Source organism: Leptonychotes weddellii, chromosome 5 (assembly GCF_054177405.1).
Source record: "Leptonychotes weddellii isolate Sample4059 chromosome 5, ASM5417740v2, whole genome shotgun sequence".
NCBI classification, from domain to species: Eukaryota; Metazoa; Chordata; class Mammalia; order Carnivora; family Phocidae; genus Leptonychotes; species Leptonychotes weddellii.
In genome coordinates, this window is record NC_138373.1 from 33,224,511 (window position 1) to 33,248,327 (window position 23,817).

The following is a 23,817-nucleotide window of genomic DNA, read 5'->3' on the forward strand; positions in this document are numbered from 1 at the left end:
ATAGACCACGCTGGGTTTATCCACTCATCCAATGATGGAATTTGGGTTATTGCCACTGTTTGGCTCTTGCTAGTGACACTGCTGTGAGCGTTCATACACAGGTTTCTGTGTGGGTGTGTGCTTTCACTTCTCGTGGTTACACACCTGTGAGTGGAACCGCTGGGTCGAAGGGTAACTGTCTTTCACCAGGATTTCCCACCTCTGGCTTGTTCTTCTGTCTGACTGACATCCTGGTGTTCCCTAGGGTTCTGTCCTAGGCCGTCTTCTCTTGAATGATCTCTTTTCCAGAAGCTCTCCTCTCCCAGGCTCCTGGCCTTCAGAGCCCTGGTACCCCCACGTCTATCCCCCAGACCTCTCTCCTGAGCTCCACACCCATGTCCTCCCTGCTCCCTCGGCATCTCCCTTTGGGTGCCTCGTGGGAACTTCAAACCGCTCCAACTCTCTGCCCACAAGCCTGCTTCTCCATCCCCACCTCATGAACGGAACCAGCCAGTCGTGCAAGCTAGAAACACCACCTCTGCTCTCACTTCCCACTTGCAGCTCTCCTCCCAACGTCCCACCGTTTCCCTCTGCCCCCATGGCCAGCAGCATCACTCACCTGAGTCACTGCAGCGACACCTCTACACCCAGTCCACCGTCTCACATTGCTGGCCAAAGATCTTTCCAAGACGTAAATCTGTCCCTGTCCTGGGTGAGAGACTTAAATGCTGCCCAGTGCCTCCAAGTGAAGGCCAACCCTTAGCGTGGCTTCCAAAGAAGGCCCCAAGGACCTGCTTCCTTTGTACCTCCTTGGCCTCTTTTCATGTGCCGGCAACTCGAGTGGATTTGGGTATAACGGATGTGCCAGACCCTCTCCCCCACGCCATCCTTCAGGTTTTGGTTTAGACCTATTTCTTCTGGCAGTTTCTGTGACGACACAGGGGTAGGAGACCCCTTGGGGTCCTCCGTGCAGTTGGCACGTGGCCTTTGGTGCCTGCTCGTTCAATCACAACTCCTCACCTGAGACAGTTCTGGGCCTGTACAATTGTGTGGACACAATACACACTCAAATGTCTGTTAAAATTATTAACGCAAACTTTCCCCTAAACACACCGATGCCCACCTGAACTAAAGTCTTAACCACTGACTGCCCTAGGACCTACTACTTTATTCCAATGTGGAAGGGAAGAAAAAAAAAAAAAGATGTAAAATACTGACCAGCAAGAATGGCCGGGGATTGAGGGCCTTGACATAATTCTCTGGCTGGCACATCCTTTTTTGTCCCTTTTCCATGTATCCCTTTTCTTGTTTGCTTCTGATGGTCCAGGTTCATGCAGACCCCAGAGCCCTCTGCATGTTAAGTAGGAGGCCCTGGGGACGGTTATCCCCAAGGCAACCCTGGGAGTCTAGTCCATGGTGTGTGTGGCCTGAATGAATCTAGGTCCCTGGGAGTCTAGTCCATGGTGTGTGTGGTCTGAATGAATCTAGGTCCCTGGGAGTCTAATCCATGGTGTGTGTGGTCTGAATGAAATCTAGAAGGTCCCTGGGAGTCTAGTCCGTGGCGTGCATGGTCTGAAGGAAATCTAGGTCCCTGGGAAATCTAGTCCGTGGTGTGCGTGGTCTGAATGAAATCTAGGGAGTCTAATCCATGGTGTGTGTGGTCTGAATGAAATCTAGAAGGTCCCTGGGAAATCTAGTCCATGGTGTGCGTGGTCTGAATGAAATCTAGAAGGTCCCTGGGAAATCTAGTCCATGGTGTGCATGGTCTGAATGAAATCTAGGTCCCTGGGAGTCTAGTCCATGGTGTGTGTGGTCTGAATGAAATCTAGAAGGTCCCTGGGAGTCCAGTCTGTGATGTGCGTGGTCCGAATGAAATCTAGAAGGTCCAAGCTCAGCGTGTCCTGCCACAGTGCTAGCATGGTGCCCTGTGAGCCCAGGGTCACTCTCTGTGTTCAGTTTACAGGAGAATGCCATCGGGGACGAAGGCGCCTCTGCAGTCGCCAGCGCACTCAAGGCCAACATGGCCCTCACTGCACTCTAGTAAGTGCTAACGTGCACAGCAGCCCGGGAGGCCGGCCCCACACACTACACATCAGTTTTGCCTTCCAGTCAAGGAAGGTGTGTTTGATTTTCCTAGTGTTAGCAATTGGGACATCGAACATATGGAAAGTAAGAAGTAGGGGCTCGGGGAGTGTTCTCCCTCGAACTCTCCAGGAGGCCAGCTCTCCTTGCTGTATCCGGAGCATCCAGATCTCTGTCCTAGGCTTCAGACAGTGCACGCAGGGGGCGCAGTGTTCCTTGGACAGATCACGGGCCAATAACCTTCAGTGCTGCGTTGCCACTTTCAGCCCTAATTCCAGGGGTGGTGAAAAGGAAGGACAAGTATGCGTGGATGCTGGGCCAGGCAGGGTGCGAGCTGGTGAGGCCTGTCCGCATTGACGCATCTCTTCCTCCAGTCTGCAGGTGGCCTCCATTGGCTCCCGGGGGGCCCAGGCGCTAGGGGACGCCCTGGCTGTGAACAGAACCTTGGAGATTCTCGAGTAAGTATTCCAGTCTCTGGCTATAGTCTCTTGCCCAAAGAAACCAAGCTGTTGATTTGAAATGAAGATATGGAAGGAAAAAAAAAATGTCAATTTACATGGAAACTCACAAATCATTTAAACATCGTCCTTTAGATCAAGCATGCCCCAGCTTCCCCATTCCCACTGCATACCTCTTCCCTGGGAGTCACTACTGTTGGGCCTCCTCTCCTTGAGGACCTGCTCTTCTCAGCCTTGCCTAGGCTGCCCACGTCCCAAGGTCCTGTGTAGGGGTCCCTGGCCACTGACCTCAGACAAGGAGAAGATCCAGACTCCTGGGGGAGGGGGTTAAGCTCAGTGGGGCTCTCAGGCATGTCCCAGTCATCCCTGCTCCTGTGGTCCTGGGATGCTGAGGATGTGAGGACCGCTGGATGAAGTGTTCCCTTTTTTTTTTTTTAAAGATTTTATTTATTTATTTGAGAGAGAGAGAGCACATGGTTGGGGGGGGGTCAGAGGGAGAAGCAGACTCCCCGCAGAGCAGGGAGCCCAATGCAGGACTCCACCCCAGGACTCCAGGATCATGACCTGAGCCGAAGGGAGTCGCTTAACCAACTGAGCCACCCAGGCACCCTGAAGTGTTGCCTTTCTTATCTCAGCCCCACTCTCCTTTCTTTGGGATGGAGGAGGGGGAGGGCTCCAACAAACCACCCAGATTTGTCCGATCTCCACTCTGCACCCAGGAGTGAGAAAGAAGCAACCTCACCCCCATGGTTGCTGAGTCCATGCTGCCTCTACCAGGAGCCCATGCTCTCGGAAGAGGTACAGTTTTCACCCCACAGCTGACACTGTGCCTTAGGCTTCATATCTTTCCGGACAGCTTACGAGGAAATGCCATCGGGGTGGCTGGAGCCAAAGCCTTGGCAAATGCTCTGAAGGTGAACTCAAGTCTCCGAAGACTCAAGTGAGTGGCTATAGAGACCTACCTGAGCCCCAGAGCAGCAGACTTCTCTGCTGAAACCTACCCCATGAGAGGAGATGCTCTTGATTTCCTCGGTAGCTGCTTCCTTCCGAATATAAATAGCTCTGATGGCTAGAGTCCCTCTTGCAGATGGGTTTGTTCATTCTGTCTAGCTTATGCCAGAGCTAAGTCACTTAACATCTGCATTTTTGGTCTTGCCCTTTCCATGGCACTTGGATGGGACCACCCGGCTACTTGTAGACACTGGTCTCAGGGGTAAACACCCCCTTGCTGTGGACAAATCATCCCCAGAAGTGCATATTTCCTCCACGGCCCCCCAGGATAATGCAGTGCTGCTTCCTGGGGCGGGTTCTAACGTACCGAATGGCTCACGGTGGTGTCTCCATCTTTTCTCTGCCTAGTCTTCAAGAGAATTCCTTGGGGATGGACGGGGCAATATTCATTGCCACCGCATTATCTGGAAACCATGGCCTCCAGCATATCAAGTGAGTGGGGCTCAGCAGCACCTGCCCTTCCCTGCCATTCTTGCTCATCCTTAGAACAACTCCCAGCTTCTCGGAGACAGCTGACTCCCGGGTCTTTCAGCAGCTCTGCAGGGAAACTTGGTATAAGGGGGAGCCATTCTGGGCCTTCTCCGTGGGAGGGATCCGGGAAGCATGAAGGTCTTGACTGGAGCTCTGCATTTCATGCTCTTTACTAAAGAGAACCTGCATGCCTCTAGGCCTTGAGCCCATCTTTCAAGTCCTGTCCTAATCCTTCTCTTGTAGTCTCCAAGGAAATCACATTGGGGAATCTGGTGCCAGGATGATCTCAGATGCTATCAGGACAAATGCTCCTTCGTGCATTGTTGAAATGTGAGCAAAACAAGTTCCTGGTGGACCTGGTGGGAGGACAGGTGGAGCAACAACTGGAAGCTTCTGAACGGAAAGACCATTTTCCAGGGTTCCTTCCTGTGGTCTGGGAATGATGCTGACCCACACAAAAGCTGGTCTCCTAAAAGGAGGCAGGAAAGGTGCTGCCAAAGAGGTCAGGAGCACCTCTCCTGGACCCGGGTCAGTCCAGGCAGGGGTGAGATGGATTCTCTGCTATGGCACAGAGAAGGGAAGGTCTTAAAGCTCAGCAGGTAAGAAGCCGGTGTGAGCTTATTTATACCCGGAGGTCTTCATGTGCCCCTAATTTTTATTATTATTGCCCTTCTCCACTGGTTAAAATCATCCCCCTCACTCTGAAACAAGCTGCCATCTTCAAGCCTATATAGAGGATCAATTTGGCACTGGTGACAGAAGGGACCTCTCTTTTCTCAAGAAAACTAGAAGGTCTTAGGAGTATGATCCTTAGACACATGGAAAAATTATGAGAATTTTTTGAAGAGAAATGAAGGATTTAATGACAGGATTCTAGAGACAAAGACAAAAAAAGTTGTCCAAGGTTCTTGCCATCTTTTATCCATTACAAAATCTCTCAAAGGCACAGATTACGTCTGGCATATATTATGTGGGGTCTGGCACACTGGTTATCAAGAGCACGTTAAATATGGATGCCTTAGTAATGTTATTCTACATTGGGCTTCCCAAACCACTGTTATGCCTGCAGCTTCTCCATGAAGGCGAGCAAGCTGAGCCTCCATATGGTACAGGTTCCCTTGGGCGTCTGTCTGTGATGAAGGGAAAAAGATCCTAATGGACACCACAGCTGTCATCCACTAAATAACCAAGGAAAATGCTTATGAAGATTATAATTATCATTTTAAAGTTTGAACAGGAAGCATTTTTGTTCCAAACATGCCTCTAAAAATGAGTATTCAGGCAAGAATCCTCAATGGATGCTAAAACCATGGATGAAACTCTATCGAGGAAGAAGATAGCCACCCAGTCTCAAAATCTCACCCCACAAGGGATAGTTACGAAGGGGAAAAAGGTTATCTTTAAAGATGGACAATTTTGCATATGCTTTCTTAACAAAGTAATTAAACTTAACATCACCAATAATGGGATGGATGGACATAATGCGCCCCTGATGTGATGAACTGAGGACACACCATGTCAAAAATACTGATTTGAATCTGATCAAGAAGGAAAAATTGAGGGGCGCCTGGGTGGCTCAGTTGGTTAAGCGACTGCCTTCGGCTCAGGTCATGATCCTGGAGTGCCGGGATCGAGTCCCGCATCGGACTCCCTGCTCGGCGGGGAGTCTGCTTCTCCCTCTGATCCTCCCCCTCTCATGCTCTCTGTCTCCCATTCTCTCTCTCAGATAAAAAAAAAAAAAAAAAAAAAATCTTTAAAAAAAGAAGGAAAAATTGGACAAAATCCAAATCAAGCAGCATTCTGCAATAAAAAAATAAAAACTAGCCTAACCTCTTCAAAAATGTTGATGTCATGAAAAATACAAAAGGCTGCACACTATTTTAAATTGTAGGAGATTAAAGAGACATAACTACTTAATGCAAGATCTCTAATTGGATCAACTGAAGAAAAACAATCACCCATAAAGAAAAGTATTTGGAAATGGGGGACATCTGAATGTGGGTCTTGTGTCGTATTTATTTGGATTGCTGGGTTTTTAAAGCTTTTTTTGCTGGGTATAGAATTTTAGGCTGGTATTTGGCTCCTGGTACTTTCAAGATGCTGCTATCCTGTCCTCTGGTTTGTGCAGCGTTGGGCAGTGTCCACCTAGTTGCGACCTTGACGGAACAAGAGTTGCAGTAGGCAAATGGTGGAGAAAGCGGTGCCTTGCAGGAATCCAGCACCAGAGAAACCTCAGGGGCGATGAGAAAAATCATGCTCTCTGGGGACTTGAAGAGCAAGCCACACCAGACAGGGAAGGAGAGCCCCTTCCTTCTCCAAAGTCTCCCTAGCAGCCTATTGACAAGGCCCACGCTCTTGCCAGCCAGCAAACCAGAGAGGTTTGACAAGGACTAGCTCTACCACTGTAGGGCAGGCCAGAAGGTGAGCACAGCTGAGGCAATAAACCCGCCAGCGGGGTGGGACTTCTCGTCTTTTCATTTTGAACAGTTCCTCTTGCTGTGTCTTCACGGTCAGCATATTGTTCACTTCCGTGGTGCCTCAAACCACAGTGCGTGTTTGCACAGTCTTTGTCTCACTTCTTTAATCTCTAGAAGTTCTGAGATTTAGGTCTTCCTTCTCTCTTCTTAATATGCTCATGCCTCCCTCCACCATCTCAGTATAGGGACGAGAGTTAAAAACTATCGGAATGTCCTTTTTTACTAAGTCTATCATCTGTCATTTCTGGGTCTGTTTCTTGATTTTTCTCATTATGGTAATTTTTGATTGGATACCAGATATTGGGAATTTTATCTTGTTTGGCTTAGATTTTTATATTCCTTACAATTCTTGAGCTTTATCCTGGGACACTTGCCTTAGAAACACCTAGATCTTTTCAAAGCTTGCTGTTTTAAGTTTTGTTAGCCAGGATCAGCCATCCTTATTTGAGGGCTACTATGGCCCAACTTCTGGGGCAATGTCTCCATATTCTGGGTACTCTACCTGGTGCCCAAGTCAACAAACTGTTTGGGGCCTTATCTACAGCAGACACTATAGAAATCCAGGTGTAAAAGATTGTCACATCAACCAAAGCCAGCTTACCCTAAATGGTAGCATCAGGGGGCGCCTGGGTGGCTCAGTCGGTTAAGCGGCTGCCTTCAGCTCAGGTCATGATCTCAGGGTCCTGGGATCGAGCCCTGCGTCGGGCTCCCTGCTCAGCTGGGAGTCTGCTTCTCCCTCTGCCATTCCCCCCGCTTGTGCTCTCTGTGTCTCTCTCTCAAATAAATAAATAAAGTCTCTAAAAAAAAATGGTAGGGTCAGCCCAGCTGGTTATCTGGTGCGTATGTCTTCAATACACAGTATGGATTTAAACAGAATGACTCCTAATGAAACCTTCGCTTCATCAATTACACACACTCTCTCTCATAGATTTAAGTCCTTCCCTTCCACAAGCTTGTTCCCTCCAGCTGAAAACTCATGCTCAAGTTTTGCTCTCAAAAAACAAAACAAAACCTCCCCCGCCCCTCCACAATGTTCTTCGACCACACGTTCCTCCCCTGGCCATGCCCTCTTTCCTCTTGTGACCGCCCACCTTTCTGAACACTCGTCAATACTCACTGTGTTCACTTCAAAGTCGAACCGCTCTTCGACCCATCGCTAGTTATGTGACTGCTCCTGGCTAAGGTCACCAGAGATTTCCTAACTGCTGATTCCAGGGGCCTCTCTGACTCAAGCTCATTTACGACAAGGATTTAGCACTTCTTTGGAGATTCTCCCCTGCTCTGGCTTCCCTAACAGAACCTTCCAGTCCTCCCACCTTTCCATTACCCCTCTTCAACACTTTTGAAAATAGAACAGTTTTTCCTAATTATTAAAGTAAAATATAGTCACTTTAGAAAACTTAGAAAATACTTTCCCAGTCTCTTCTTCTGGCTCCTTGTGGCCCTTGCCCCTGAGACACAGGCATTTCTCAGGCTTCCACCCTTGGGTCTCTTCGCATCCCACATGTTCTCCCCTGAGAAATCTCACAAGAAAATGATCCTCAAACCTCGGTCTCCAGCCCTTACCCTTTTCCTGTCTATAGATTTACCTTTTCAAAAATTCATGAAAACAATATTCATAGTAACACATAGTTTAAAAAGCCAAAAACTACTAGGCTTGTAAGGGAAAACAGCAGTCTCTGTCTTGCCTCCCCTGCTTCCCGAATACCCCTACTCCCGAAACTAAAAGTCCTACATGTGCTATTTCTTGTCTTATCATCTTAGAGATTATCTGCTGACTTCTACATGGGAAAGGGCACTTGGATGTCCATCAGCTTACATCCCCATTTTTTGTTTCTACGTTCTTCCAACATACTTATTAGAGTATGATATTCGTTTAAATCATTAGTGTTTATCTTATGACTTGATTAGTATTCATTACTTCTGAGCCAGTCTCTCCTAATTTATTATTCTTTTTAGAATTAACAGTGCATCATTTAAGAACTTAATTTTCTATGTTACTCTTGCTTAATCCTTTCCAGACTGCCCAACAGAGGTGTCAAGTGAGAACACTGTGTCTCAGACCCACGGGTTTCCCGTCAGTGACATGTTTCCCTGATGAGCGCTCTGTCCTCCCGGCTCCAGGAAGGGCTTCTGCTCTGGCCAGTTTCAGTTCTCTTCCAAGGCTGCCAGGCCCGGTTCCAGCACCTAAGAGTCCCTTGGGCCAATCCAACAGCAGGGATACTTATGCAGTGTGCTGCTGTCATCAAGGGACTCCGCTTCCTTTCAGACGGGTGACACTGAAAGTATAGTTTAAAATGCTAACGAAAGAGCGCTTGCAGGTCTTCTTCCCGTCCCGGCTAAAAGGGAGACAGTTCCTCGGACTCCCCACTGCAAGTCCTTGGACTCTGTTCTCATGGCTGCCACCAATAAAAATTAAGGACTTAAAAAATCTCTTTACATTTTCTGTCAATATTCATGTTGTAAAGCATTTTAGGAGGTCCTTTAATCACATAGTTTAAAACAGTAACAACTGTCGACAATGATCTAACGACTGGTTTTTCACTGACCTAGTCACACAGTCTTCTCTGGGGCACGAGTCAGCTCTGATGCTTGGCCAAAACCAATGGCACAAGGTCAAAAGGCACTTGCACACACCTGACTGCGGGGTCTGTCACAGTAGTGACAGACAGATGTTCGTAACTACGATCAGGTGCTTGAAGCTCTTGGCTGACAGAAGCTGCTCTAAGGAAGTGTCATTCCATGGTGAGACTGCCCAACAGGTAACCAAGGGATGCCTCTGTCTGTGGAGGGGTTACCTGCGGCGCGGGCCACACTCCTGTGGTAATGCCCCTAGAAGAAAGCATCCCATAAAGAAAATGGAAATTTTTTTTTTTTTTTAAATATAAGGCAGGTCAGACTCAGGGAAACCAAAACTAGAACATCCAAGAAGACGCAGTAACTTTTGCACCTTAGAAGCCACGGCACCTGAGGGGGTTGACATGGCTCCTGACACTCCCATTTCCCTTTTACGTCATCATTTCAACAATGGCATATCTCAAATCGCTAGTGAATTAGTTGAATGCTCAATGTTTAAAAAAGGGGGTAATCTCTTATGTAGGAATTAGGAAAAGGCAAAGAAAAAAGCAAAGATAGAAATAATTATCACATCATATCCTAAAAATTTACATGTACCATAGTAACCTGTAAACGTCTCCCAAGTATTTGTTATAAGTGCAAATAAAGAATGTAATTAAACTTTCAAGTAAAACTTATTTAATGATATAAAAACAAGGAATTAAATACATTTATTATGAGCCAAGTAACTTCAGAAGTCTTCTGACTTTATAAGTGAAAAATAAATGAAAACTGCTCTGTTTTCCATATCAGAAAAACAAAACAACTCCACCTGTTACTTCTCATTTCACATCAGGGTAATTATTCTAGTGCTACTCAACCTAATACATTCTGGTTCATCTTTTTAGAGTCAGAAACACAAGTGTGTACCAACATTTCTTCCTTAATTTGCTTTCCTAAGGAGGAATGTCAACCTTCTGAGAGAAAATGGAGCATTTATATTCTGGAGCATCTCTCTGTTATCTGATCTTTAACAAAAGTGGGTTTTCATCTGACTTAGCTAACTTTCATTCAGAACAAGCTTGGTATTGTGAACATACAGAAGAAAATAAGACAACTAAATAAAAGCTAGAATTAAAAGCCGATATACAGTAAATGTCCAAAACTGTACGCTCCCCCACAATTCCTAAACTGAGTCCTGGTGTCCAGCCCCACGTCGGTCCCCCCGACTCTGAGAGGCAAACACATCACAACAACAGCAGCCAAGATCTGACGGTGCCAACCCTTATTTCTCCTTGGGTGTTTGTCCCGTGCATGTGCATCTCTAAGAACACATGCATTCCCTAAGTTTCAGGACATAAATAAGGCAAAAAAACACATTCTCTTTGGGGCTTACTTCAGTTCTTATTGAAGCTCTGTGGAATAACACAGAGGAGGCTAAAGAACAACTAGGTGTTGCTTCATTACTGAGTCCAACTAGTTTAGTGAACAAAATAGGTTTCCTTCCTAACCTTCCAACTTCCTGTTTACCTATATAGATCTGAGGGATTTAATCAGTCTGGTCCCTTGGGCAAGAGGGTCAGAAGTCATTGTCGCTCTCATCCAGGGGCTCAGGCTTCCGGACTCTTCGACTGGGCTTAGCTGGCGAGAGAGCAACACTCTCATCTTCCAAATCGTCGTCTTCTTCATCACCCTCCATGTCAATCTCACTGTCCTCAGAGTCCTCCTACACGAAGATAGCAAAGACAACTGAGGGCCTGTCTCACTAGCCACAGCTTGTCAGCCGAGACCGTTGCTCACCAGCAGCTCAGTAACGAGCAATGCCCGCATGTGAAGGAAGAGCTGGGCGGAGCAGCAGTCAGGCTGTGGGGGCGTGAGAGGGGGGCCCACATCCCACACTGCTGGCAGAAATACAAACATAACTGGCTCAGTTAACCAGTGACTTTCAGAAACCAGTGTGTAGCCATGCTTGGTGCTGCAGGGGCTGGCTTTCCCACAGAGGTCTCAGCAACATCACTGGATCTGCACCGCAGCTCACCGGAGGCTGCTCTGCCCCTGGGGGCCCAGACACCCACCAGGGGACAGCAAGGAGGGTGGGGCTTGGAGATTAGGAGGGTTCGTTTTTTTTGTTTGTTTTTTTGCCTTTTACCAGATTAGGGATGGAAAGCCACACAGGAAATGGGCATTAGGAGCAAAATAAAAGGAACACTCTCTCCATCACCTAGATCTAGGGTGACCAACTCAGCCAGGTTTTAAAACTGCAAGTCCTGTGTCTCAGGTAAACCAAGATGGCTAGCCACTCTAGCTAGATCATTCCCACCAGCATACATACATGCTACTATTTCCTTCTTCTTAAAAACACAAAACAAAACAAAAACCCCAAAGTTAATCCCACCTTCCTCCCCAGCTGCTTTGCCCTGTTCTTCTACCCACCCCCGCAACAATAAACTCCTTGAAGGAGTTTTGAACCCACCACCTTGCTGGTTCCCTTCTCACTGCCTCCTCAAAACACTCAGCAGGCTTTCACCTGCCAATCTACTGAAACATTCAGCGGATTCAAATCCAGTGAGTGAGTCTCAGGTGTCTCGTGACCTCTAGGCTGCATTGGGCACAGGACGGCTCCTTCCTCGAAAACCACTCTGCTGCAGGGCACCCTTCTCTCTGGGCACTCGCCCCACCTCACTCCACATCTTCGCTGTCTCTCATACCCCCACGCCCTCCATCTCCATGACTCTGCAACTGGCTCAGTTTAGAGTCTTGGGCCTCCTCTTCTCTTGCTACTCTCTCCCCCACACCATCACATGTATCCTTGTGGCTTAAAGACCACCTAATTATGAGAGCTCCCAAATTCAACTCCAGCCCAGACCTGACCCTTGCACTCTAGACTTGAATTCCAACTGGCTACTCAACCACAGCATGTGGATGGCTGGCAGGCAATGCATGGGTAGAATGTCCAAAACCAAACTCCTGCTCTGCTCTCCAAGCCCCTCCTCAGGCCTGCCCTATCTCGGGGAAATGCAAACTCTATGTATACTATTAGCCCATTATGACACAAGCGAGGCCTCCTTCATTTCTTGCTCTCACACCCCATGTCCAATTAACAAAACCTCATGGTTCTGACCTTGGAAACATCCAGAATCTGACCACTTCTTAACACCTCTGCTGCCACTACCTCAGGCTGAGCCGCCAGCACCTCTGGACTAGTGCAAATGCCTCCTGATGGGTGTCTCTCAATGCCAGTTAGCTCTTGGCACTACTGGGCTCACGATTTCCGTGCCCACTGCACTCAGAGAAAACTCCGGGTCCTCGTCACGTCCTGCAAAGCTCTGCACGGCCCCTACTGCCTCTTACTGCTCCTGCCCCCAGCCCACTCCATCCCAGTCACGCCACCATCTCTGGTCCTCCAATGCAGGAACCCCATTCCCTGGGCCTTGGATGCCCTTCCCTGCGCCACAGCCCTCCTTCCATTCAGGCCTCTGCCCAGTGTCACCTTACCAGAGAGACATGCCCTGACTGATCAAAAGACATCAATCTCCTCCTTCAACCCTGTCACTCTGTTCCCCGAACTGCTTTTTCTTCTTGCCATTATGACCCGATGTATCCAGTTGATTACCACTAGAACATAAGCTCCCTAAGGGCAGGGGTGTATTGCCCATAATCTGTAACAACACCTGCACATAACAGGCACTCGGTAAATATGTCAAGTGGAAGAGTGAACACACAGGGGACAAGCCCGTGTGCCTGCGGAATGTGTGCAGGCAGCCTCCTGGAAGCAAACAAGCGGCACGAGGCACAGGGGAGATGTAAGCTGTAGCCTGGGCATTCGTTCTGAGAAAGCTATGCGCACGACCAAGCAGATCGGAAGACGAGGGACCAGATGGTGCTGTCCAGGCATCCCCAGGACTCACGCCAGACTTCTTACTCCTGCCTCGAATGGGTAAGATGGATGGGCAGAAGCTACCTAACCACCCACCCCTGACTATTAAAAAATGTTTGAGGTGGTTTCTCTGCTTCTCTAAGACTACCTTCTGTGATTTCAAGGCTCAATCTTCTCTGTGCATCTTGGCCAGCAAACCTGAGTGACCTTTCCCTCTGTGGAGTTTGGTCACAAAATCCACTGTTGGCACTAAATAAAGGGATCTTTTGTACAAGAATGTCAGGCTCACACTCTGCCCCTCTGTAGCCACTAGGGCCATGCTCCAGACACACGTGGCAGATGACCTGATGAGGAGGTCTGGGGTCTGTGGGCACAGCTTGCCAGGGACTGCCACAAAGAAAGCAGACCCAGGGTGATGGACGGGGCAGCCCTGGCAGCAGGGCCCATTCCAATGAGTTTCCCAGTCAGTATTACCTCAAGGACACTCAAGGCACCAGCAGCCTGATGTCGCAGCCTCCTGCCCAGCCTCTCTGAGGCTCTTGTCTCAAGAGAGCCTCCCTTTCCTGTTTCTTCCCCAGAATGGAACTGAAGAGAGGGCTGGTCTTGGCCTGGGGTTCCCAGGTTCCCTTCTCAGCAGGTTCCCTTCTTTTCCAAGTTATACTTCAAGGTCCTGATAACCTTGGCTCAGCACTCAACCCTCCTCTCCTGCCAGGGACCTTTAGGCAACTGCACCGTTCACTGTAGGCCTGCTGTGCATGGCTCTTGCCCAGCAAGAGGCATCACTGCTGGGGAAGGCTCTCTGGGGGCCCTAAGCTGGTTAACTAACACACACACACACACACACACACACGAGATGAAAAAGAAAACCAACCTGCTTCTTGGAGCTGGAATTCTTGCATTTACCTAAGAGAGCTGGTGCTGCTTCCATCTTTAGAAAGTGAGAATGGAAAGAACAGTGAGAAGGAAAAAAAAGGGGGGGGAGGGCAAGCATATTCATTTGAAAAGAAAAGAAAAGAAAAGAGCCATCAACAAGCAGAGAAGAGTCCAGCTCCTTGGGAGGCTGAACTCTGGAGCACACCCAGCAGCGGGCCAGGCTGAGAGGCAGCCCCTCGCATTCAGCTTGTCAGCTCAGCTAGTCTACGAGGCCAGCCTGAGACCGGGAAGAACAGAGCTGCTAAAGGGAGCTGGTCGGGACTCACGTCGTCATCAGAGTCTCCGCCCTGCATTGTGCCCACGATGCGTTTGCCGGGTCTTCCTGAGGAGAACCAAAGCATGAAAAAATTAAGAAAACCTTGTTAAAAAAAAAGAAAGAAAAAGCAAGGAATGGCATTCAAGACTTGTTTCCTTTAGAAAATTGGGAAAAACAAGAATCAACTAAGACATTTACTTAAGTCGCATCCAAATAATCAAAACTGCCAACAAACAGTAATGGATTTTCTACATTTCCACTTCGAAAAAAAGGAAAAGGGTAATAAAATATAATCACTACTCAGAAACCAGAAAACTAAATATGCATCCTGTAAAAGTTTAAAAAAAAAAAAATCACTGAATCCCAGGGTAGTTCTATTTTTACTTTTTGAGGAACCTCCACAGTTATTTACCCCAAAGATACAGATGTAGTGAAAAGAAGGGCCACATACACCCCAATGTTCATAGCAGCAATGTCCACAATAGCCAACTGTGAAAAGAGCCGACATGCCCTTCAACAGACGAATGGATAAAGAAGAAGTGGTCCATATATACAATGGAATATTACACAGCCATCAAAAAGGACGAATACCCAACTTCTGCATCAACATGGATGGAACTGGAGGAGATTATGCTAAGTGAAATAAGTCAAGCAGAGAAAGTCAATTATCATGTGGTTTCACTTACTTGCGGAACATAAGGAATAGCACAGAGGACATTAGGAGAAGGGAAAAATGAAGGGGGGGAAATCAGAAGGGGATACGACCCATGAGAGACTATGGACTCTGGGAAACAAACTGAGGGTTTTAGAGGGGAGGGGGGTGGGGGGGATGGGTTAGCCCGGTGATGGGTATTAAGGAGGGCACATATTGCATGGAGCACTGGTTATTATCTGCAAACAAAGAATCATGGATCACTACATCAAAAACTAATGATGTACTGTATGGTGACTAACATAATAAAAAAAAAAAAATCATCGGATACTGCTCTATCTATGTGGTAGAACAGCTCTAGTATCTGCTGAAAAAAGAAATGCAGTCTCCCTGCATGGACCAATGTTACTTGTATTTGAATCTATGTCTGAGCTCCAAAGAGGAAAACTTTTGAGGCTCACCATTAGTTCATCTTTCAAAACACCCACATTATCTCAGTGATTCTCCACTCTCCTCTGGAAATCACAGTTGCCTAGCTGTGACTTCTGCAAACACCCAGGAGCCGTCCTTCCTTGGCGGGAGGCAGACAGTTGCCCTCACACCCGAGGCTGAGAAAGGAGCACCCAGGACCCAGTTCCATGCTGCGCGAGGGGCAAAAGCAGAGAGGGGAGCTCACAGAGGAGCTCACTCAGGACAGGCCTGGGGTGACCACCAAGAGCTAATTATAGACTTCCCTTGGTCAGATAAAATGCAAATGCAAACCTTATGTTGTCTAAAGCCCTTATTTATAGTTCTTAGATTTTACTTCTGGTGGCTGAGCGGTCAGCAGAATTTAGGAGCACCAGTGCCTTTATTAGGTTCTCCTGAGCCAATCACATACCTTTTCAGAGCCTCAGCTCCCATCTATAGAATGGGAGTCATAACCTCTAACCTCTATTTATATCATGAACCTGTTAAAAAATAAAAGGAAAGGGGCGCCTGGGTGGCTCAGTTGGTTGAGTGTCTCTTGATTTCAGCTCAGGTCATGATCTCAGGGTCAGGGGATCAAGCCCCGCGTTGGGTTTCACACCAGTGTGGGGTTTGCTTCAGATTCTCTCTCCCTCTCCCTGTCCCCCATCCCGTGCTCGCTTGCTCTCTAAAATAAATTTTAAAACCTTAAAAAAAAAAAAAGAGCAGTTAGCAAAACTTAATATAAAGTGAAGATAATTTGCCTCTGAAATGTACCATGTATATAAAAATGCAAACTGCTCCAAATATTAACAGATGGTAGACAGATGTTTTAAAGGCAAATATAGAGCAATTTAGTAGTATCTATCAAAACAGAGATTTATATAAACTTTGACCTAAGAATCCCACATCTAATGGTATGAACACTGCAGATAAGCAGAAGGATGTATATACAAGGAAAAGAGGAAAATAAATATATATTTTTTTAAAATATCTTTTTTTAAAGATTTTTTTTTTTTTTTAATTTGAGACAGAGAGAATGAGAGAGAGAGAGCACATGAGAGGGGGGAGGGTCAGAGGCAGAAGCAGGCTCCCTGCCGAGCAGGGAGCCCGATGCGGGACTCGATCCAGGGACTCCAGGATCATGACCTGAGCCGAAGGCAGTCGCTTAACCAACTGAGCCACCCAGGCGCCCCAAAATATCTTTTAATATGGGAATGCCCAAGTAAATCCTGGGTATGGTCATGCTATGGAATACTACACAGCTGTCAAAAAGAACGAAGCAGATTTCTAGTTTACTGACATGGGAGGAGTTGTTCTAATATATTTAATAATAATTTTTTTAAAAAAGCAAGTTGCAGAACTATACACAGAGTCTGGTCCCATTTAAGTTAAAAAATGTCTTAGGGGGGTGCATGGGTGGCTCAGATAGTTAAGAGTCTGCCTTTGGCTCAGGTCATGACCCTGGGGTCCTGGGATCAAGCCCCACATCAGGCTTGCTCAGCGGGGAGTCTGCTTCTCCCTCTCCCTCTGCCCCATCCCCCTGCTCATGCTCTCTTTTTCTGTCTCAAATGAATAAATAAAATCTTAAAAAAAAAAGTCTCAGCTGATCTTTGTGTATTTCACGGTATGTGTGTGGAAAGGCAATTTGGAAGGACACATCCCCAAGCCACTGACCAGGACCCCTCTAAGGTGGAAAGTGGGGCATGAAGAAGACCCTCGGGGAACACCCACATTTGCTCCACAGATTTTTTTTGCTTGAGTCTTTAGCAGTGAAAAAGTAGAAACTAAAAGATTTTTTAAATGGCAGAGATGGTTGTCTGAGTCCTTTCTCTGTGCATTAGTTCTCTGATTATAGGGGATGCTATTGCACTGAGAGCAGTGTGGACCCAAAGTGGGTAGAACACAGCTCCGTGGCAGAAGCCGTGTATTCCCGTGGCCTCTGTGAGAAATCCCAGGCCACAAAGAAGAATCAGCTATTCTTGGGACCACAGGTAAGAGTGTTAGCAGCAAAGGTGACCACTGAGCAGTTTAAGAGCTGAATCCTGATACACAGGAGGCCAGTGTTCTGTGACAGGGCACAGCAGGGAGGGCAAGCGAAAGCAGCCGTGGTACCTTGCATGAGCACCTCCATGGCCGTCCGCGGCTTGGACAGCTGCCTCTCCTCCAATTCACTGTCAAATTCGTCATCTTCCTGGATGTCAATGTCCGAGTCATCATTACCTGGGAGAACACAAGTACGCAAAACAAAAGGGCAGCTCCATCATTACCGCTAAAACAGCTTCTATCCACAAGGCTCTTATGCAAAACCATCTACACTTCTCAGCCTTTCTTTTAGTGCATTAGATTTTAAGAGACTCAGGATTCGCCTGTAGATACTTAGGAGTTACTGCAGACAATGATATACTGGTTTGTTTTTTTAAACAATCTTCCACAGCAAGACAAAAGTGGATCAGAATATATCAATTAGAAACACTCTGGCAGCTGAAACTAAAAGTTGAATAGCCAGCTGTCAAGGTAGTTCAAAGTTCTTGGTTAGTTCGGGGGGGAACCACTCTCTGTTCAGTATTAGGTGATGTTACCCCAACCTGAGCTCTTTGTGGATAACAAAGATGAGGAAGCGGAGCCCCCTGAAAAGGTGAGTGACTGAGCCAAACAAGCCTGCAGGGAAGACGGAGACCAGGCCAGGAATGGCCGAGCACGGCTGGCCTGAGAAAGATGGCGACCTAATGAGTGGCAACAAGAGCTGGTACTCAGGATACTGCTTCCGGGAGAGAATTCATCATAGACAAATATAAACAGAGATTGTTCTCAGTGCAACAGCCTTATACATTAATTTCTTAAATACTCTCCTGGAGTCAGGTTGGACATTTCCTACAGTGAATCTATAGAAGGAGAGTTTCCACAGTGGAGAGAAAAAGCTTTCACTGACCAGCCTGATTCCCTGCAACCAGGGAGAGACACTGGTTTTGGAAGGACGGAACTGGAGGAGTTTGCAGTTGCTGTTCTGATCACCGAGTCAGAAGTCAGTTTGGAAGGATAGTAATTGTGCATCTATGAAAAGGCTTCGCTTAGCCCCTGTGATAGGGGGTAATGAAATGGCAGCTGCATCTAGCTGGGCACCAAGGGAAAGTGCTCTGCTTTCTTCACCATGAAGGGAAGAGCTGTGCTCTCCAGCATGGAAGGGCTAACCTTGGAGCCAGGGCAAGTGTGAGGAAGCGCACCCTGCCCGGGCCTCAACACAACCTATCTGAAAACTACCACCTTACAAAAGCCTATACAGAGAATATGGTGAAATATTAATACAAATTCATGACTATAAATTGAAATTACTATTCAACTTTGCTCACTTTCTATTTCATCCAGGAATATTATGATATTATATCATTACCTCATGCAATATAAATCAAGTATTACAAATTTTAAAATATCAACACGTTTCTCAGGCTCAACATGATTTCTTCTGACAAACTTCAGCCAATACACTAAATTAATGCATGCTGACACTGAAATCACCGAGTTATAGTGATGCATTAAAATTAAGTATGGCAGGGGCACCTGGGTGGCTCAGTCGGTTAAGCATCTGCCTTCAGCTCAGGTCATGATCCCAGGGTCCTGGGATCGAGCCCCGCATCGGGCTCCCTGCTCAGCAGGGGAGCCTGCTTCTCCCTCTGCCTGCCGTTCCCCCTGCTTGTGTGCTCTCACTCTCTCTCTCCAATAAATAAAGTCAAAGCCGGCGTTGGTGGTATAGTGGCGAGCATAGCTGCCTTCCAATAAATAAAGTCTTAAATAAAATAAAATAAAATAAAATAAAGTATGGCAGACAAGAGCGCCCATAAAATTCAAAGAAGAAAGAACAGTCTTTCCAAAAAATGGTGCTGGAACAACTGGATAGCTACATGCCCAACAATAAGGTTGGACCCCTACCTCACTCCACATGCAAAAATTAACTCAAAATGGATCAGAAATCTAAATAAGAATTGTAACTATAAAAGTCCTGGAAGAAAACCTAGGGATAAATCCTGGTGACCTTAAATTAGGCAGTGGTTTCTTAGATATGACACTAAAAACACAAGTAACAAAAGGACAACTGATAGTGTGGACTTCATTAAAACTTTGTGCAGCAAAAGCCATCACCAAGAAAGTGAAAAGATAGTCCAGAGAATGAGAGAAAATATTTGCAAATCACAAATCACATAAGGATCTAGTATCCAGAATACATATAAGAACTCTTGCAATTCACTAATAAAAAAATAACCCAATTTGAAAATGTCCAAAGGACATGAATAGACATCTCTCCAAAGAAGATCTACATGAATGGCCAATGAGTAAAGAAAAGATGTTCCATTTCATTAGCTATCAGAGGAACTCATATCAAAACCACAAAGAGATATACTTCATACCCACTTAAACAGTTTCTTTGTGTCTCCTTTGAGATCAACACAGTCCAACAGAAATGTAATGCCTGCTGGCAGATGTAATTTAAAATTGTCTAGTAACGGGCGCCTGGGGGGCTCAGTTGGTTGGGCAACTGCCTTCGGCTCAGGTCATGATCCTGGAGTCCCGGGATCATGTCCCGCATCGGACTCCCTGCTCGGCAGGGAGTCTGCTTCTCCCTCTGACCCTCCCCCCTCTCATGCTGTCTCTCTCTCTCATTCTCTCTCAAATAAATAAACAAAATCTTTAAAAAAAAAATTGTCTAGTAACTACATTAAAGTAAAAAGGAACAGGTAAATTAATTTTAGCAATGTTTTACTTAACCCAATATATCTAAAAATATCATTTCAATAAGTGAACAATGTAAAATATTAATTAATGAGTAATTTTACTTTTCTATCATACTAAGTCTTCAAAACCTGGTGTATATTTTCCACAAACACCAAACCTCAATTTGGACCAGCCACACCTGAAGTGCTCAAGAGTCACACATGGCTTGTGGCTAGGTACTGGGTGGCACAGTTCTAGACTCTGAGCTTCCTGAGTACCTCATCCATCACTGTGTCCCGAGTACTGGCACGACGCCTGACATGCAGTAGGCATGCAGTAAAATAAGTGTAAATGCAGGAACATCTGCTCTTCACTACACCATAAAAACCACAGCAAGGTTACTAAAGTGCTTTCTAGAAATTTCTGGGTCATTTTATGAATTTACCACCAGCAGTGAGGTTTAAAAGGATGGTGGGAAGATGAAGGCTGCCCTTCTATTACAGAGCATCTGAACAAAATACTTGGCCTTTTTAATCTCTGGGGCCCCTAGGGCATTCTCCTGTCTCTAAGCACTCAGACTTTCTCTCTCTTCTTCAAGTCCCTTCCTCCAAACCCACAAAGCCAATTTGGTGACTTCACCTCCTGCTCAACAGAGAAGACAGGAGCATCAGATGGGAGCCCTCTGGCACATGATCCTTCTTCCAGCTTGTCTGTCCTGCCTGAGTTCAAGTCCTGTATTCACACATTTAGCAAAACTCATCGCCTCACTGGGCTCTGGTTCCCACCCTCTCTTACAGACTCCCAGGACTCTCCTCATCTGGTACCTCCTTTCTCCTCAGATCCACGTACTTAGGCTTTGCTTAAATAACATCTCCTAATGAGGCCTACGCTGACCCCCTATTTAAAATGCAATTCCATCCCATCCTCCCCATCCCCTTCTCTGCTCTACTTCCCCTCCGCCGCCACCCCCCCCTCCCCCAACCAGGGCATTTTTCACCTTCTGCTTACAGCTTGCTTGATGTTTGTCTCCTCACTGGCAAGTAGACTGGTTAAAGCAAAGGTCCCTGTCTTTTGTCCACTAACGAATCCTTTGCACCCAGAAGAGATATTCAACAATGCTTTGTTGCACTTAATCAGCTGCCTGCAGAGTGGCAGCTAAAATGATGATCTCTTCCACCTCCTGAATTTTGCTCATTCTTGCCCCTAATTCATGTCCATGTCCTATTAGGTTTTTCTGTTCAGAGAAGTCTTTCAGAAAGTCTTCCTTTTTATATCTCCCCCAATCCCAATTCTCTGGTCAATATTCCCACATATATAGCAAAGAAAGACAGAACACCTTAAGAACTTCAGGGTGAACAGAACTGAGAATGGTCCTTCATATTTTCCTAACTTCTTTGCCCACCCCAAGCTAATTAAGTGCTATCCTTTATTCAGTTGGTTTAAATTGGAAATTATTTTTCCAAAAAAAGGAAATCAGAGATGCTCCTATGAATGCTTGTCCTTCAAGAGATCCCAAACCTATGGATAACAAAATTAAAGTGTGAGTTCAGAAGACTAAATCAAGATCAGTGAGAAAGGTCTTACATGCTGGCCCAGAACGGAGCAGGGTACAGCCAACCAATCAGGGCTCTTACCTGTGCCGGGCCTCTCAGGAGGGGATAAACTCCATGCAGACTTATCACTTAGGGCTGCTTCAGGCTCTCCTGGCTGACCTGGAACCATAAAGGTGAGGGGCTGCTTTGGCTAGAGAGGCCCTTGGAATTCCCTAAACTTGCCCCTAAAGGATTTTCCAGCAGTCCCTATTCTCCTTCCAGAGTTTCCTGAGATTTAGGAGAGAGAGGCATAGAACAAGTACAAAAGGAGACAGAGAGCTCACGCACAAGCCTGAAGTTCCAGGTAAAGTATCCTCAAGCACAAGAGAATAAAATATTTCATCATAAAAAAGAGAGCAATAAGCAAGAGAAGGAGGCACCCTGAGACACGCAGCACGAAGAATACATCATGAAGACCATGCGCTGCTACGGCTCCCAAGCCTGACCTGACACCTCAGTGAAGTTCGAGGAGAAGCTCACTAACCAGGGACGGAGAACAGTCCTCCCCAGCATGGAGCTCCTATATATAGGTAACCCCCATTTCCCTACAGACAACAGCCTCACTGAACCATCTTGGATTACTGGGGGACCTCTGACGGGTAGGTAGGTAGGGGGACCCATTCACATGCACAGCATTACGACACTTGCTTTCTATCAGTCTGCCCTAATGTAAGGAACTCTACAGACCTCCAAGACCCAGTTTTCTTTCATAGTTACATATTATATGCAATTCAAACTAACAGTATCATTTAAACAGGAAATCATTTCTTATCATTGACAAGAAAACCAAAGTGCTTTAAATGTTATGTAATTTGAACCAGCCTCTTAAGCTCTTGCATGAATTAAAACGGTACCTGATACAAAACTTGTGAGAAAACTGCCTTTTGAAAATAAATAAAATAGACACAAAGATTTTTCAAGGCTACTGCCGCCCGCCCAGAGGAAACAGCCCCATCTGTGAGCGTGGCCTTACTTCCACTCCGGAGCAGGCGCTTCTCTTCCTCCTTCAGCTTGTTCTGCATCAGGCGCAGAGTGTTTTCAGCTTCCTATGGGACAGCAAACACAAGACTCAGAAGAGAGGACCCTTTTTTGGACTGTTTTATTTTTCTTTAGAATTTGGGTAAGTAGGGCTAAGTCTGTACTGCAGAACCAGCGAAGATCTAAACGGCACGAAGAGAACGAACACCGCCTGAGCAAGGAGCAGGGCCGGACCCCAGGGCCCCCGCTCTCCACCAGCAGGAGCAGCCCAGACAAAGGAAGGCAGCCAGAAGCGGTGCAGATGGCCCTCTGAGCCCTGCAGAGAACGGAACAACGCGGTGACAGGCCATCACATGCGATCATGTGTGCCGCTATGGGATGTAAACACAGGAACAAATCCATCAACTACGGGCCTCCTGCTCCTAAAGACTAAAGCCCTGCACAATTCCAGCCCCAAAAGATGCTAAATGGTGAGACTGATCAGGATGAAAGGAGAAAGAAAGAAATACTAGTCTAACTCCTAGGGGGACAAAAGCTAATGCTTCAGCTGGGTTACAAAATGTGGCCCTGATTACCATCAAAAGAGAGAATGGGAGAGGAGACTGACTTTTAAAACTTTGCTATTGTTCTAAACATTAAAAAAAGAGCACTGTTTCATGCATGAGATAGCCCTAGGGGCCAGGTGCTATAAGCATAGAGAAGAGAGGAGAGCACAGGAGAAAGGAGCCAAGTAGCTGCTGAAGGATGGAAGAACGCGCATCCCGAGGCAAGTTCTCTGGCACACTCTGTATTCGTGATAATACGAAATGCTACATGATAGCACGAAATGCTCATTTTACCTTCACTGGCCCTTTTCTGTTCTTTCCCAGATACCCAACTTTTAAAATGTCCTGAACTCCAGGCTCTTTTCACTGCCCTCAAAACATGCCTGTCCTGGACCCTGTTGCTCCGCAGCCTGCCCCTAACCTAGAGCAATGGTGGCAATGGGCTCCTTGTTGAGAGAAACTCGTCCACAGGAGTGCAGCAGTTACCCCCAGCCAGGCCTCCTGTACCCCAGAACAGCTTCACCTCATTCAAACACCCAGGTTTGTAGGAAGGCTACCATAACCTTTATACCAAAAGCTGTCGAGGACAGTGTGAGAAAGGGAGACTGTAGACCAATTTCATCGTGAACACAGATTCCAAGCGACCATTCTTGGGTTAAGCAGAAATATCCCCAAGGGATTAGGGCAATTCAAAAAGTGATAATACGGGCGCCTGGGTGGCTCAGTCATTAAGCGTCTGCCTTCGGCTAAGGTCATGATCCCAGGGTCCTGGGATCGAGCCTCGCATCGGGCTCCC

General features: G+C 46.7%; 2 protein-coding genes across 15 annotated transcripts in view; one reads left to right on the forward strand and one right to left on the reverse strand.

Annotated features, from left to right (window-relative positions):
- NLRC3 (NLR family CARD domain containing 3) overlaps positions 1 to 8,909 on the forward strand; it is a 36,165-nt gene extending 27,256 nt beyond the window's left edge. For 5 of the 9 annotated variants that reach the window (XM_081820193.1, XM_081820192.1, XM_081820190.1 and 2 more), the window contains 6 exons: positions 1,936 to 2,019; positions 2,436 to 2,519; positions 3,376 to 3,459; positions 3,879 to 3,962; positions 4,245 to 4,331; positions 8,500 to 8,909. In XM_081820193.1, coding sequence (XP_081676319.1) covers positions 1,936 to 2,019; positions 2,436 to 2,519; positions 3,376 to 3,459; positions 3,879 to 3,962; positions 4,245 to 4,331; positions 8,500 to 8,524 — 448 coding nt within the window. In that variant the 3' untranslated portion in view covers positions 8,525 to 8,909. Of the gene's footprint in view, positions 1 to 1,935; positions 2,020 to 2,435; positions 2,950 to 3,375; positions 3,460 to 3,878; positions 3,963 to 4,244 lie in introns of those variants that run through there. The other 4 variants (XM_081820189.1, XM_081820188.1, XR_014145385.1 and 1 more) reach the window with 3 other exon arrangements.
- IFT38 (intraflagellar transport 38) overlaps positions 8,425 to 23,817 on the reverse strand; it is a 35,601-nt gene continuing 20,208 nt past the window's right edge. For 3 of the 6 annotated variants that reach the window (XM_081820202.1, XM_081820206.1, XM_081820201.1), the window contains 6 exons: positions 22,472 to 22,544; positions 21,541 to 21,618; positions 17,315 to 17,422; positions 14,111 to 14,166; positions 13,783 to 13,839; positions 8,425 to 10,760 (listed from right to left, as the gene is read on the reverse strand). In XM_081820202.1, coding sequence (XP_081676328.1) covers positions 10,614 to 10,760; positions 13,783 to 13,839; positions 14,111 to 14,166; positions 17,315 to 17,422; positions 21,541 to 21,618; positions 22,472 to 22,544 — 519 coding nt within the window. In that variant the 3' untranslated portion in view covers positions 8,425 to 10,613. The remainder of the gene's footprint in view (positions 10,761 to 13,782; positions 13,840 to 14,110; positions 14,167 to 17,314; positions 17,423 to 21,540; positions 21,619 to 22,471; positions 22,545 to 23,817) is intronic. The other 3 variants (XM_081820204.1, XM_081820203.1, XM_081820205.1) reach the window with 3 other exon arrangements.